Source organism: Triturus cristatus, chromosome 2_1, assembly GCF_964204655.1.
Source record: "Triturus cristatus chromosome 2_1, aTriCri1.1, whole genome shotgun sequence".
Taxonomy (NCBI): Eukaryota; Metazoa; Chordata; class Amphibia; order Caudata; family Salamandridae; genus Triturus; species Triturus cristatus.
The window spans coordinates 611,548,668-611,564,536 of NC_140581.1; the positions used below are offsets into that span (position 1 = coordinate 611,548,668).

At 43.2% G+C, this 15,869-nt stretch overlaps 1 protein-coding gene across 1 annotated transcript in view; it reads left to right on the forward strand.

Moving 5' to 3' along the window:
• The first annotated feature begins 1,839 nt into the window (after positions 1-1,839).
• The window catches only part of RGMB (repulsive guidance molecule BMP co-receptor b), a 71,439-nt gene continuing 57,409 nt past the window's right edge, over positions 1,840-15,869 (forward strand). The window contains exons 1-2 of the mRNA XM_085632542.1: positions 1,840-2,153; positions 10,552-11,057. Of these exons, the coding sequence (XP_085488668.1) occupies positions 2,051-2,153; positions 10,552-11,057 (609 nt within the window). The 5' untranslated portion in view covers positions 1,840-2,050. The remainder of the gene's footprint in view (positions 2,154-10,551; positions 11,058-15,869) is intronic.

Consider the following 15,869-nt stretch of genomic DNA (forward strand, 5'->3'; position numbering starts at 1 on the left):
CCACTATCCTTCTCAATCCAATAACTGGCTAACATATCCACCACTCAAATTACTTTCATATTTTCACTAAATTAATTCACCACTAACCCTTTATGGGTTCCGGAGTAGAGTGCAACTCTCCGAAAAAGCGCTTTGACGCCTTGTCAGGGATAGTAAGCACTTTATAAATGCAATTACAATAGAATACAATCTACACTATCCTGTGCTCAACATGCCTTTCTTTCAACATGTGCCGGTTGTAGATGAACCCCAGTGGAAGGTGTATAGGAAAGTTGTTTTTTGCCACAATATATTCCAATAACTCAGAATTCTGGAATGTTGTTTACTTAATCAAGATCTAGCAGCCAAAGCTGCCTTTATTAAATATTGTCATCACACCAAATATGCAAAAGTGGGATCATTCAAATACTGTTTACCTTAAGACAGTTCAGAAGGAACAGTTCCTAATAGGCCTGGCATAGCTGGCTTTGCACTCGGGGTGTCTTTAATTCTTATAGCGTCAATCATTTAAAAGGCTGTAGTATATGAAGACTTGAGTGCCAAAAGAACAGTTTGACAGACTAGCAAGAAGTCATAAAGACAAGGCAATAAAAAAACCTACTAATTTGTTATTATAACATTACTCCAGATGTGTAGTTCTCTTGAATTCAATTAAAGATACACCTGAGTGTGTATGCTATAGTGATTTAAAAAAAGTATAACATTAAATGTATAAATGTTAGGGCTCTTGGCTGAACTTAGTGATAAGGAGTTATTGCACACATGTATAGAAGCCGAGATTGAAGCTGAAGCTTTCAACAACCAGGTCTGTGTTTGGTCGGGCATGAGTAACAGAAATCCATGGAGATTATGAACATTGGGAAAGTTTGTAAAGAGGCTTGGAGTTGAATAGAGGTGTCCGGGTCTAGTCGAACTATATTCTCAATCAAATTTGACCTCTAAGTGTTAGACGGCCAACAAGGATTCCAATAAGGTACGTCAGGTTTGGTATCACGCCTTATCCTTTCCTCTTGGCACTCCAAAGTACAGCGTTCTACATTGGCTCTGGTAGAACTAGATGGAAATGGTCCAAGGCGCGCAATTTTCCAAAGAACTTTGTGCTTTTTATTTTTTTTAAATGGGAGCGGCGGGCGCAAGTGGCTCCCTTTTTCTGCTCGCATGGTGGGGGCCCAGGGTTTTATGACGGCGCTCTTCCAGATTCCAAAAACTTGCTAATGTTTGACATCCCCACCAAAACCTCCAACAGGTATAAACTGACCACGCTGCCGTCACATTGTAAAGCGAGACACGCATGGCATAGAACACCTCCTCTTGCCCAGCTTGAAGACATCTGGTCTGAAGACATCTGTCTGGAAGGACTGGGGACAGTCACATCAGTGGATCTGTGACTTGGGCGGAGCGCTGGCTGCTCCTGGGCTCTTCGCGAGGGGAGAAGCATGTGTCTCTGTCAACAACTGAGCTGCGCTGCCTTCTCCACAACTAGACCTCCCTCAGGATATGCCTTGGCAGTAGGCCACGCTAGATAAGGGGGAGGGTGAGAGATTCGCAGGCTTCGTCTAACAACCCGGCCCTGTGCAGTAGGCACTAGAGCAGGAGGTGTCAGTTTCCGCTGCAGGCTTCTACTCCGGCAACCAATGGCTGCCATGGAGAGTGGCCTACGGCGACTTGCAATTGGTCGTCGAAATTACCTTTCGCGTCTCCGAAGTGGCTGTTAGAGTTTCTCTACACTGGGACTGTGTAGTAGTTGACAGCCATTCCCCTTTTTAGAAGAACTACAACGTCCTCAGCCAATCAGTTGCGAGCTGGAGGTGGGGAACAGCCAATTCACAGGCGGAGGGCGGAGTTTGAGTGCGAGGCTGCGATTGATCGATGGCGGTTGGGGCAGTGAGCGCGAGGCACAGTTACTGTTACAGTCGCTGAAGCTGTATCGCTCCTGCGCGCGCTCCGTATTAGGACCCCAGTCGCAGTACCGCGTGACCTGGACCGAGATCGGAAGCCCGCGTCCCCCTGCTGTCAAACTCCTGGCCCGCCGAGCCCTGAATGGACGGGCATGGGGAGAGCGGCCGCCCCCTGCCCCCCCGGCGCTGACCGACGCCCTGGCCCACTCCGCTCGCCGCCGCTGCTGTTCCTATGGCTCTTCTGGCTTGCGGCAGGTATGTGTACGCTGGGGCCGACACATGATACTTTACAGTCCCAGGCGGTAGTGTTTTTCTCATGTACGGGTGATGTCCGAGTGGCAGGGTGTTGAAGCAGAGTTGGGTTGGCCTAGAGAGGTCGGATGTCCATCCAGGGAATGCGACTAGGGAGTCCCGGTCAGAGAGCCGGTTTGAACTCGTCCCGCAGAATTGGAGATGGCGGTGTCAGTTCCTGTGAAGGGGGGTGGGTGTTAATCTACTCTGGGGTCCAGTTCTAACGTCTATAGTGTATGCTTACAGAGCCCCTTCACTCCTCTATGATCTTCCAGAACGGGGATCCGGAACCTCCGCCGATAAAAGGGTTCTAGGCGCAGCTGTGGCAGCCCTTGTGTTACGGGAGCAGCACTTTTGGGTCGATCACAGGGCTGAAAAGTGTTTTGACGGTGCTTTCAATTGCTGATCAATGATGTATATGGCCAGCAGTCTATATGTTTGGAATTGTTTGGCTTCCTACCAAGGACTCGTGTTAGAAAACATGGATCCAAGGTATGAACCTCGTTGCCAAAAGTCACATGAGTCTGGCAGATAGCGAGACTAAACTCCGATGTGTGAGACATGAAGTCTCAGGGTAATGAGGTGAAAAGTAGATCAAGTGATTTTCTGACACCGCCGAGGCTCTACAGCACTCTACAGATACACAAATTTGGACTGTGGTAATCATTTTCAGCATGTGTTTTAAGTTCTTTTGCAAACATGCGCTTTCCCCTCTAGTATTTTTATTTATTTTTAAAAAATACGATTACTTTATGAATGGTTAGAGGTCTGGGTTTGACGTGATGGTTGGCAGGTCGAGGACACCCCCAGAAATGTTGATCCTAGCGAAATCGCCTTTCAAAAATCTGCTGACTTATTGCATGCAAATAAGCTTTAGCCTGCGTTTAAATTGTTTACATTTGCTTAAAGAGAGTGTACGAGTGTTTGGATGTTTGATCCGTCATTGCAAACCATGACTTACTTGCATACCTGATTTTATTTTCATTCGAGAGCAGAAGTAGGACCGAGAACCTGCTATAGGGCTGAGTACGAGCTAATCGCAGCCAAACAGTTGGTGACGAGCTGTTTGGAGAGGGGAATACAAAGAGGCCATGGAGAGTATCTGTAATAGTTCGCAATCCAATATTTTATTATCCACTTATTCCACATTTCCTAATACCTTGCATGCTGCTAGCCATGCACGTCACATGAGTAGACACAAAGCTTGGGAGGGCTGTATTTTTTTGTGCTGTCATGTTGGGCATGGCGAGCAACAACAAAAAAATGGTCGATAAAGTACTATTTGATGTACTGCTAATTACTATAGTTTTTCCACCCCTTCTTCTTAAGTTGCAAGCTGTCAAAACATTGACCAACTCTGGCCCTAACAGTTACTGCAAAAACAAAAAATCTCTTGCTTTTATTGGTTAAATCTCTCCTGCCGCCATGGTCATCTTCCAGTACTCCATAGTCGAAACGATTATAGGGACCTTTTTCCCACACTTCATACGTGTGGTCGCCGGAAGGGTTTTCTCCCGGATGCCTCATGTGCCGAGGATGCCCTAATAAGCCCTTTGCGCATTGAATGAACGACTGTTTTATTGACTGTTTCAAGGCCTTCCTGTGCTTTGTGGTGGGCTTGTTGTCTGTTCTTCCCTGGGATCCTGGCCGGATGTTTTCAGTATTGGCCCCGTATCGTGCAGTGCGTGCATCGCCATCAAATATTCACTAAGCCCAATTATTCCTTGGTCCGTGGTGTAAAGATTTCCTTCCTGGAGTGGAACGCTGGAAGACTGAGTCGAACTGGCCCATAGCGACCCTGGACTGTAGGCTTAAGGGCCTTATGCCCATACACCTAAAACTCGGCAGCTGGGCGTGGATAACAATGGAAAAGGAGGCGTTTTTATAACGTTAACCCATGTGCGTAAATGGTGTTGGTTTTTATTTTTAGCTCCTTTTTCTATTGGATTGAACATCCAGCTAGCGGCATCTCAAGGTATGCCTTGTACATTGCTGGCCCATCTGTCTTGTGCCAACGATTGTCTATACGTGAATGTATTTGCAAACCCTTATTTGAAAGGCAGAGTAGTCGTGACATTCGTAAACCCTTATTTGAAAGGCAGAGTAGTCGTGACAGTTATTTTGGAATTAGAAATGTTATTTTAATGTTGGATCTCAGGAAGTAACAAAGGGTGTATTTCGAGCTAGGGTACACTTTTTAATTTGCACAGAATACATTTTCTACGTTCTCATTTTGCCAATTTGGGAATTAGTGCATCTATCGACTATACAGTGCTTTCCCTTTCGACGCTGAATACTTGGTAGTGATTGCGTGTTCCACCAATGCAGTGAGCTTGACAGCTGTCACTCCCTATCGACTCAAGGATTACCTGACATACGCCCCTCACAAATGTGGCCCTAATGAGCCCCCATAACGCAATAGCCATATAAAGCCCTCAGACCTTTCCTTACACATTCATTTATTTCCCCTCCTTCAAGTGCTCTGGGTCTCCAAACCATGCTGCAGCTCAAACAGTTCTTTGAATCCAGAGACCTAACCTAATGCATTTTTTTTTTTTAGATGAGGTCTTGCAACTACAATCTGACAGTCGTCACTGAAGCAATCTTTTCTTAAGAAAACAGTTATATATTCTGAATAGTCATACATTCAGGTCTTTGTGCTACAGTTTAGTTTATAGAGCTCTATCGTTCACTCTGAGTTCTGCTCTATCCATTCCAGTATGCTGGCGAAAAATGCTAGTCTGTCTGCCAAGGCGTCCTTCGCGGGTTCTAGGCTGCGAAAAATCCATCTCGTTTCCATGCTTTAAAGTAAGAGCGTCTTCCATGCCACCATTTCAATCGAGCAGCTTCACTAGTCGGGTGTACTCAGACCATTGTCCTCTTGAAGAGTACTGAACACATACAATTAATGTAGAGACTATTGCATGTTATATATATGTTGTCATTTTCTCTTTTGATAAGTCACAATAATATTTTACATTTTGAAATTAAGCCTTGGAGGCTTTTTTGTTTACTAATAATGGTCTGCACAAGCAGGATGGATTGAAATATATTTTTGAGAATAGACATGAGGTATAATGTATTCCACCACATATTTGTACATTGTTCCTTTTTAAGGCCTATGTTTTGATACTCTTTTAAGCCGTGGGTATGCATTTTATTTCATCCTTGGTGTCTATGGAGTGTTGTTCCCTCACAAGTGTTCGAGTGTTATTCCTCTGCATGTTTCATTGCGTCGTTTTGTACCCGCCACCCTGACCACCACTGGCATGCGAAAACTCCCTGCCTCGTAAAGTGCCATATAATAACACCGTTGTCTTAATAAGCTCGTAGCTAGCCGCTAGGTTTTAGGAGAAGACAGATTGACGTCCTGCCAAGTTTCAACATAGAAGGCTCGAGCGAGCTGGGGGGAGGGGTGTTTTTTCTCATAGGCATTCTTGCCCGTAGACTGTTGTATTTTCTTTCCACCGGTTCATGACATAGTTTGAAACCTGAGCTTGGGTTTTATACAAGGGAACTGGAATATAAATCCACCACCTGTGTTTTCTCGGTAATGTTTTTTCAAGCTGTGCTGCCCCATTGGCTTGTTTCACCTTAACTGTGCATACTATGCTTTAAAGGCTGCACATGGCAATATCTGTATGCATGGGGTCTTGTTTAAGAAGGCAAGTTGGTTTCAGTCTTTTTCTTTCCGTGTGTCTGTAAGAGAGTGAAACGTTAGTCCAAGTTGAATCAAAATCGCATCCAGATGTGAATAGTTTTCCACTAGATTTGTAGCTTGCAGAAGTGTCTATCAGCTCACCGCGTCAGCACTAAATAAGTGTTTCTTAAATACTAAGACATGACCAGGAAGAATTAGTGGATAAAATATTTTTAGGCACTGGCTTGGAAAATGTAGCTGTCAAGTAGGAGTGTTTAATTGGAAAGTTTTGCAGTTTGGCATGTGAAACCTCGCATTTTCAGAGCTCCTCATTTGAGTATAGTGGTGTTGCCACTAACAAATTGGTGACCTCCCTCACAAGTTAGGACGTTAAAGCTGATGATATTTACGAAAGGTTATCATTTATGTACACTTAAGATATAACATGAAGAGTTACAGAAAATGTGTGTCTTGCTGGTGCAGGACAAATATTTTCTGGCAAGGATGCCTTTGGAAAAATCGAACACAGGAAGCCAAGTAATTTGTACCATGTGCTGTCCTATTGCTGACATTACTAGCACCCACATAGAATATTTTCTCTGTGGATGAAGTGCTATTCGAGTACCGTGCCTAAATGGAAAGCTACTTTTCTATATCCAACCCGCAAAATAACTGTGGCCCATCATACAGAATGGAAGGAGTTTCGTCGTAGCTTTCAAGTTCTGCACTTGTGGATTAGAAAAAGTATTGATATGACATTGAAAAATGAGTGTGCAAGAACCTTACCGGCTTTTGCAGTGTGCAATGTCACCAGGGAAGGAATACCTTTTCACTGTTAGGCCTTGTGAAGAGATCAGACTAACTGATTTAGACATCCTGGAGGCAGTAGATGTCATACAGACTTTTGGATTTAATGCAGGATACAAGTAAAACTGCACAGAAACAACATGCCTCCATTCATGTTTTTGTTTTGTCGCCCTGTGAATGTGATGTCCTGGAATACAGCTGATAGGACCTTAATGCTGTGGCACGTGTGCTGAACTGGTCGCTACCAGCACTAAATACCACTAGTTGCCACCATATTGTAATTCATGAAAGGCCATGAGACTGCTCACAGTGAAGGATATGCATGTGCTGGACATGCTAAAAAGCTGCCTAGGTTCACATACATAACTGCAACTCATTTGCTCCGTGGACTACTTGTCAGCATGACCGGGAGGACTGGCACGGCACTCAGATACGGGCTGTAGAGGCTTGCCACACGTTTGGCTACCAGAATTCCCACAACCATCAAACATTGGACAGGCTGAAGCTAGTGATGACCACGCTGTCTGTTAATAAAATGAATTTACTGTGAAAAGAGATGCCGAGCCTCGGTTTTTATGTAGGCATGGCCACTCCCACATACAAGTTATCTTTTCCTCAACACCTACATTTTGGCTAGTAACAGGTTTACACCTAGCTGCTGTATTAAAATGACAAATTTAATGAAGAGACTTGTAAAGCACAACTACTCACCCGTATGGGTCTCAGGGGGGGGGGGGGACTGCTGATCTTTCACAGGCAAAGAGATTCAAAGTGTCTCCAGAAAGCACATAAATGCACGATCAGCAAGTCTGTTTAAGCAAGGCACCTTATTTAGCTCCAAGTCACTGGAATGCTGACTGTAGGGGAGGGTTTGATAGTTCTGATTATGAAAAGCAGAGCAATGCGATTGATAAAGCAGTGGACAATGAATAACCTGTTAAAAGACCTGTTGTCCTCCAATAGAAGCCAGTGAGAGTGCGGAAGGGGTAAGGCAGCTGAATCTGGGAGCTTCTAGAGTAAAAACCAAAGGAAATGATGGACGGAGTGTTGAACATTGCAAGCACTCACCCCCAGTCAACTGATCTGGGTTTAATCCATCACCGTTCTTTAGCCAACTCTGCCACCCCAGTTCAGACATGGCCATATGCAAATCAGTCTGACCCTGTGCCTCATGGAAACAGTCCAGTCCGAACTGCCAAGCCATGTCTTCCCTGGACCGGAAACAAGCTTCCTAGGACCGGTTTCTGGCATTTCAGCCGTCTTCAGCCAGGCTTGCTTGAATCCAGTGGCAAAGTGAGCAAGGGATTCACGTCTGAGCATACCCTGCCAACTTATGGCGAACAAAGTGTTCGCCATAAGTTGGCAGGGTATGCTCAGACGTGAGTCCCTTGCTCACTTTGCCACTGGATTCAAGCAAGCCTGGCTGAAATGCCAGAAACCGGTCCTAGGAAGCTTGTTTTTACCATGGTTTTGCAATGTTTCAAGGAAATGTACATAGGCTTTCTGAACCATCTTGTTTGTGAATTGTATTACATTTGTACACAGCAAGATTTGCTTTCTGCTTTAGAGAATAGAATGCACACAACCTAAAGTTAGACTTCACCTACAGTAAGCCTTATGTATCTACTTGGGACTTTTTTAGTTGCATTGATTTCCATCAGGTTACCAAATACTATTCTTTTTTCAGTGTAAATGTGGTATTCGCCCAAACGATAGACTACTTTTTTTTTACTTTTCACTTGTTAAATCTAAATGCTTTTTCAAAATTTTCAGTTAAAACACCACGACGTGCTATTTATTATTAATCTGTTTTTCTTCTGTTGCGCTATTGGCTCGCTACACGTACTTCCTTTTGTTTCTAGCTTTCCGGCTAGTTAAGAGTGTACTTGTGAGAAACCACCCCTGCTCTGCGCGTTTTCAGCCTTTTCTTGAACATACCAGAGTGACACACTCACATTTGTCATCCAAGAACCACTGAAACAATGCCATCTTTAGTGTCTCACTGTTGCTGTTCATGGCACAAATGTTTGCCTCAGATAAAGGTGTATATCTGGGCAATTAAAGAATCTCCTTTCATTCTCTAATTAATGTCCTTTGTCATCGGTTGTGCCAGACGACACTGACCAAACATTTTGCTATTAAAAACAGTGTCATATTTGTATTCCATTATGTTGTACCTGTATTGGAATACTGTGTTCTTCATGAATCTTGCACATTCATTATAATGCGCTATGTGGAAGTTCTTCAATATGCTGAAGTTCTGCTTATTGTGCTTCTGAAAAAACATAAATTACATTACTTGCATGTATTCTCGGTGTGGATATTGTTTTTTAAATGCTTAACCTTCCAACACTACTTCTCAAAGACTTCATGATTCCATTTCATCAAGGAGAAACCAGTGTATTTTTTTATGGGACCCTCCTCGGTGATTCCTTGATATTGCATGTTTTGCCAAGGAGATTCCTGCAGTTCAGGACAACCATGCCCTTCTTCTGTCCATTCCCTAGGTGATCCCTAAATACTGCTGTGACTTTTGTTGGGTGCTGCGTAAGCAATCCTTTTTTCACATTTATTATGCCTCTAATGTGTATATACGGTTTGTAGAGCTCTCATTGGAGCCTGTGTATTTAAATAGCAAAAGACACACAAATGATGGACGGAATATGGAACAAATCAAACATCCACTCCACAGTCAAGAGATCTGGATTAAATCCATCGTTCTTTTGCTCACCATGCCACCCCAGTTTAGCATATGCCTAGCCAGGTCCTCCCTGGACCTTCTTTTTGCATTTGTATACCTGAGTGGAACGGGTATGCCCAGACATGGGTCTCGTGCTTGCCATCCCTCTTGAGTCAAGCTAGCCTGGCTGATGAAGGGTGACACCCTGAAACCGGTCTCAGGATGTTTGTTTCCGGTCCAGAGATGACCTGGCCTGGCAGTTCCGGTTGGATTGTTCCCATGTGGAGCAGGGTGAAGACAGGAATGGCCTGGTGAGCAAAAAACAATGGATTTAGATCCAGATCTCTGCACTGGGGGTGGATGTTTGACATTGTTAAGCATTCCGTCCATCAATTGTTCTTTTTGCATGTGTATTTAAATAGTCACATGTGCGGCTTAGTCTGTCTCCTGGCTTGTCTAGTTACATGGTTAGAAGGCACCTGTTCAGATGGCTCGGTGAGATTGCGCTATCATTGAAATGGTTATTGTTTGAATGTTTCTTGACAACTTGCACTTGTCTATGATTGATGCTTGTGCAAACTTCTCGCTGTTGTGTGCAAACTTATTTTCTGAAACTGTTAATATTCTACCCCCACATACTTCCTTTTTTTTTTTATTTACTCTGTTTTAACTCCTGCTTGTCAAATGACTTGCCTTGTCAGGCTATGGCTTACTTTGGGAACTACTCATTGTTTTAATTGGATCAACGGCTTGATGTTTAAAATAGAAGTTTGTTTCGATAATAGGAAATACTCGGATCTAGACGCTTCATTGGCTAAGTGATGTGTCCGAAGAACCTGGGGATGGAGCAGCTTGTCACAAACCTAACTTCCACTGGACACAGGCAGTGCTGGCTTTTGTTTCTTATTGTAAAGCAATGTTGTGAAGCTGAGCTAAACTTGTCATTCTCTATGGATCCCTTATTGAGTATGCTCAATGGTATATGGCATGAAGAAGAGATGCAAAGCACTGAAAACGGTGTTGTGTGAACTATCTGCTTTGTATACTGTTAATCTCAATATATTGTAAAATCAGTAAGTAACAAATTCTGTAAACTGTATCCGAATTCTCATGCCTTTGTTCTTCCTTGCTTGGGCTCTGCTTGAATTTCTTCTATTGTGGTTGAGTTTGTTCGGCAAAACAGTAGATATAGTGTTATGTTAAATGTTTTCCCTTTTTCTACTCTGCCTTTTTAGGTGATGGTCAGCCTTTGCAGTCACAATGCCGGATCCACAAGTGTAGCGCGGATTTTGTTGCGCTGACCTCGCATCTGAATACTGATGGAGTTGAGTTAGAGTTCTGCAAAGCTCTGCGGGCATATGCTGGGTGCACTGAGAAAAATTCTAAAACATGTCGGGGAAACTTAGTCTATCATTCTGCTGTGCTGGGGATTAACGACCTCATGAGCCAGAGAAATTGCTCTAAGGATGGCCCAACATCCTCCACTCACCCTGAGGTGACCCATGACCCGTGTAATTACCATACCCGCCCTGGAACCAGAGAGCACTTGGTAGGGCAACACCCAAAGCCTACCTATGTCTTCTGTGGTTTGTTCGGGGACCCCCATCTGAGGACATTTAAGGATCACTTTCAGACCTGCAAAGTGGAAGGCGCTTGGCCTCTGATAGACAATAATTACTTGTCAGTGCAAGTGACAAATGTCCCTGTTGTTCCAGGATCTAGTGCTACTGCTACTAATAAGGTAATTGCGTGTCTTGTTTTTGTATGGGGAGGGGCGGTGAGGGTTGACTTTATTTTCTTTGGAAATTGACATACCATTTCTTGGTGCCGATTAACTGCAATGAGCTCATTGTGTTGCCTTTTTTTGATCCTTCACTACACCTGCCTGAGATAATTCAAATTGTTCATGAGGTTTATTTCGCCAGCCTTTATCTGTTGACAGAAGCCATGCTTTATGCTTTTTCTGGTGTCTTTAATGTTTGTATGATAGTGTGAGTGATAATGACTATTGGTTGCTTGAAGGTAAAGCTTGTACCTTCATGGACATGGCTGCTGAATAACCACACCCCCGCCTACCTGCATGTGGGCTCCTCATGGGATCTGGCGCATTAAACGTTTACGCATCGGTTTAGTTGGATATTTTATAAAGTTACTATAGAGACCTGCTCCTTCCATAAAGAGGTTGCCTTTGTAGTGAGCTCATGGCATGAGATATTACTAATTGTAAGCACTTTTACAGCTTGCAAAATAAGCACAGTAATGTGTTAAGTATCTCGTGTGTGGCTTGCAGGCACAGCATTTTTTTCCCCTATTCCCGAGAATGTTCCTAGGAGTCTTATGTAACTAAACTTGCTTCTCTGCCAGGGAAAGACTTTTATTAGAGCCCTTCTGTGAGGACTGAATGCAGCATTTATGCTTGGAGAGCAGTCTTTTGCAAGGTGTAGTGTGTAAACTGGGGCACATCTGTCTGAGCCCTGTGTTGCAGCTCTACGTGCCAAGGAAGCCACACGTTTGTTACAGTTCCAGCACATCAGGTTTCAGCCGATCTTGTTGTTTCTCTTGACAGTCTCCCAAGTATATTAAAAAAAAAAAAAAGTTGCTTGGCCTTTAATTCCACAATTTGGCTGTATCTTTTTGTAGTGTATTAAGAACCGCATTGTAAGCTTAAAGCGCATCAGACTTCTACTTTGACACGTATGTGGCATCCTTTCCACTATTATCATACAGTTGGGTAGCTGTTCACCTATTTTGCACAATCTGTTTGTAGTATCTCTTAATTGAACAAAGAGTCATGATTCTGTTGTATTTCGTATAGCAGATTGTGCTGTTGTAGCTAGAAAGTTTATTTTCCATTTGTAACAGGCCTTGGTCTCCTGAAGCATATCACCACTCAGCACATCATTGTAAGATGGTGAATTCCTTTTGGTGATCACTGTGCACGATCATTTTTGAGGAATTACACTAGGGCCCTCAACACAAGCTTTACTGGAATTCTGGTGCTGATAGAAACTGGTTTATAGTGCACTGCAGTTTTTCTTTCCCGTGCTTTTAGGCAGGTTAAATTTAATAAAATATGCGGGGGGGGCGGGTTGGTGGGAGGTAGTGGGGGACTCTATTCTAGACCTGAAAACTTCTTAAATTTTGCCCTGGGGATATGCAGGTTCCCACTGTATTTGTAAGTCCTGAAACTTCTAGTATTCTCCCAGCAACCTCAATGTGCTCAGTGAGTGTCTGCAGCTTAATATTAATACATTGCCAAAGTCAACAGATATACATGCTTTGCAAATTAAAGAAAATCGGTAGAATAACAAATGATACCAGTTTCTGTTGGAGTAAATACTTTTCTGGTTTATTCAACAATGTAATGGGATAATTTGCATACAATACAAACTGATAGTCTGCCTGATTTGCCACAAATATTGCAATAACCATTTGCTGGTATTGCAATATTTTTATTGGTTTGTCCTACTTCTGGACACCAAGGCCAAGGAAAATGAAACTCCTATGAAGAGCAGAGTAATGCCAGTCCACCTCCGGTTGGTCAGTTCCAACTGCTCTAAGGAGAAAGAGTCACAGTCCCTTTCTTCCCAGTACTAGCTACAGTGAGTCCTGGTATATTGGTTTGCCTGCCTCCTTTTGAGCTCTTTCTTGTTGGTCTTTTCTGCAATGAAACCGTTTTAAAATCGGCCCCCTGATCTACCGCAGTGAAAACAATTGTTGTCCAGAGATTTTCATTTTTGTTTTGTTTTTGATTTATTAGAGCAGTAGTTTTGCAGCGTGAATCTTTTCTGGATTCACATGCTGTGCATTATTCTGCCATCAAGCGGTTGGGTCCGGAATAGTTGTATTTGTCCCTGTTTTTTTTTGTTGTTTTTTTTTCTTCGTTTGTTGGTGGGCCTCGACATATCACCATTTGGTGTCCTTCTGTGACGTCTGCATGCTTCCTCCGGAAGCTCCCACCTTTGGTTGCCATTTTCAGATTCTTTTTTTTCCACTGTTGGGTCTGGATCGATACGGTTGGAGCTCCTGATATTTGGAGAGAAGAATCAACGAAAACCTTAGGAATAAACTTCAAAAACAAACAGTACGAGGATTCGACGTACCAGACTTTGAATCAATGTGCCGGAGTGCACCAAAAGCTGAAAAGAACCTGCGCCGAAGAACTGACAATGCGCATACAAGGGACTCCCTGTGCGCAGTACGCCCAAAAGTACCAGCATCCTGCCTGCAACCTTTGCTAGCCATTGGATCACCAAAGTGAAGATTGCAACGCGTGTTCGTCTTTCACCCCAAATACTTTGAGGGTAAGAGAGAGAGAGAGAGACAGAGAAGAGCCAATTATAACATGCAGGGGCAGGGCACAGAACCATCGCTACCAGACCTGGGACTCTCGGGCGAGGAAGAGGCAGGGATGTGGAATTCCTATAGCCAGACGCCCGGGACATACTGTTTGGGGTCAAGGGCAACAAGTTTTCATGTGTATTTTGTCCTTGGGACAAGTAGGCCCAACCCCTTACAGCACCATCCCTTTGGCTGCCAGTTTACAGTACCACATTATGGATCAGGGAAAGGCATTGCCTGCAGTTAAGGTAATATATGTGTCCATGTGTTCATGCTGTTCAAACGTGTATTTATGGTTCATTAATGTAAAGCCTTTATTATTAGGGTGAGCTCTCTAAGTAAATGTTGTAGCCTCAGACTGCACTACTGACAGTGGTTCGAGTATAAAAATGTGCCACACGTTTGCAAATTTTAACAATATGAGGATATGTATACTTCTTCCAGAACGCTCTCCGATTACGTGCAAATATGTGCAGAAGCCTGAAAGCCAGTTTGATGATTCTTTGCTTTAAAAATAAAATGTTCACAAAAAAAATGCAAACGCATTTTGCTAAACTACTGAAAAAATATAGGTACCATTTCTTTGCAGCATCATTTAGTAAAATGTGTTGATGCATGCTAGTATTTTCCAAAAATATTAATAATGGAAAATAAGTAACTAGTTTTAATAAGATTATGGGAAACAAAAATAAACCAGCGTTGGTAACGCCAGTAGATCTGAAATTGTTGGTCAGGCTTTTGGTTTTGTCAATGCGTGATTTGTTTTGCCATGGTTTTTGTAAAACATTATTAGTGTGGGAGCTGCTGGGCCCTTGCCGTTATAACAAACATTGGAAAAAGCAAAAATGGTTTTGGTCTCAAAAAGCACACATTGCATAGTAGTTCCTGGCACTGAACAAAACTACTGTATCGATATGCTCCTTGTGAAAGAACAGAATGCTGTCACTCCCAGTGAAGCTAACCGATAGACAGCAAGAGAGAGACAAAAGTTTAATACACACAAAAGGTCATGGTTAATGCCAGACCTATAGGGGCCCAATTATTAAATAAAGTGCACCCATGTCCTTGCATTAAGTGCAGATGTACAACTTTCGTGAATTCACAAGACTCTACAGAAGTAGGCCAAGAAATAGTACTCCTAGAAAACATTTGTGAACTGCATTTTAGCATGATCAAATATGCAGGTGTAGATTTGCTCATGCAAAAATCTGAGTGTTTGCAAGTTCACTTTCCCTCTAACCACTTATTTCCCAACCCATGAACACCTCTTAGGTCTGCCATTTTCAGGAGTAAATATCCAACCTTTCTCAGTATGGGAAAAGATTAGAGCAGAGTTGGTAAACTCTTAAAACATGCAAGTTAGTAAATTTGCACAGACTCAGAAGGGCCTTCCAACCCTGGAACTACTGCTTACCATTACCTTCAGCCCCAGTATGTAGATCTGCGGAAACGTGGTAACATAAGGGAATTGCTGGTATTCAATTCCTACTATGAAGGAGCCTTGGCATAAACAGAGAGGCTATTTCAGAGCTCTTATATAATGAGATTGCTGTCATTTGTCGCTGCATTACATTGCACAAAAGGGACAACTGGATTTTGTTACAGGGCAAGTAGATTTATGAAGCAACCTGCCCCATGGACAAGTAGATATTTTATTAAATTCCAAACCCCTGAAGAGGACCATGTCGCTGAAGGACCACAGGTTGACGCTGACAGACATCCAGGTCGAAGATGTCGAGAGAGGTAAGAGAAGAGTCTACCTCGAAAAAAGAAAGAAAAAAAACTAGACCAGTCCCTAAAGACTGACTCAAGGGCCTCCAAGGGAGCCTCGGCGTGAAAGATCAAAGACATCGAAAGATGGTCAAGGAAAGGACGCTTCAGCGTCAAAACAAGAGATGTTAAAACAGGCTTTGACTGCCGTGAAAGCACCGTCTACCGCAAAGAGAAAGGTAGAAAGTCTTGACGCCGAAACTCATGCGTCCGACATCGAGAAGGAAAAAGAAGAGGCTAGAAGCAGAAATGGAGTGCTTTGCAAAGAAAGAGTTCGACAAAAGCTTGAAGCAATTCAAGATACTGCTGTAAAATTCGACAGCAGTAGAAAAAAGCATCGGCGTTACAGCCTCCCAACACCCAAACCGATTGAGGAGCAAGAAGAAGAATACTTTTTCAGATAAGAAGACGAACACTTATGTGGGCTCTGAAACCTCGGAGG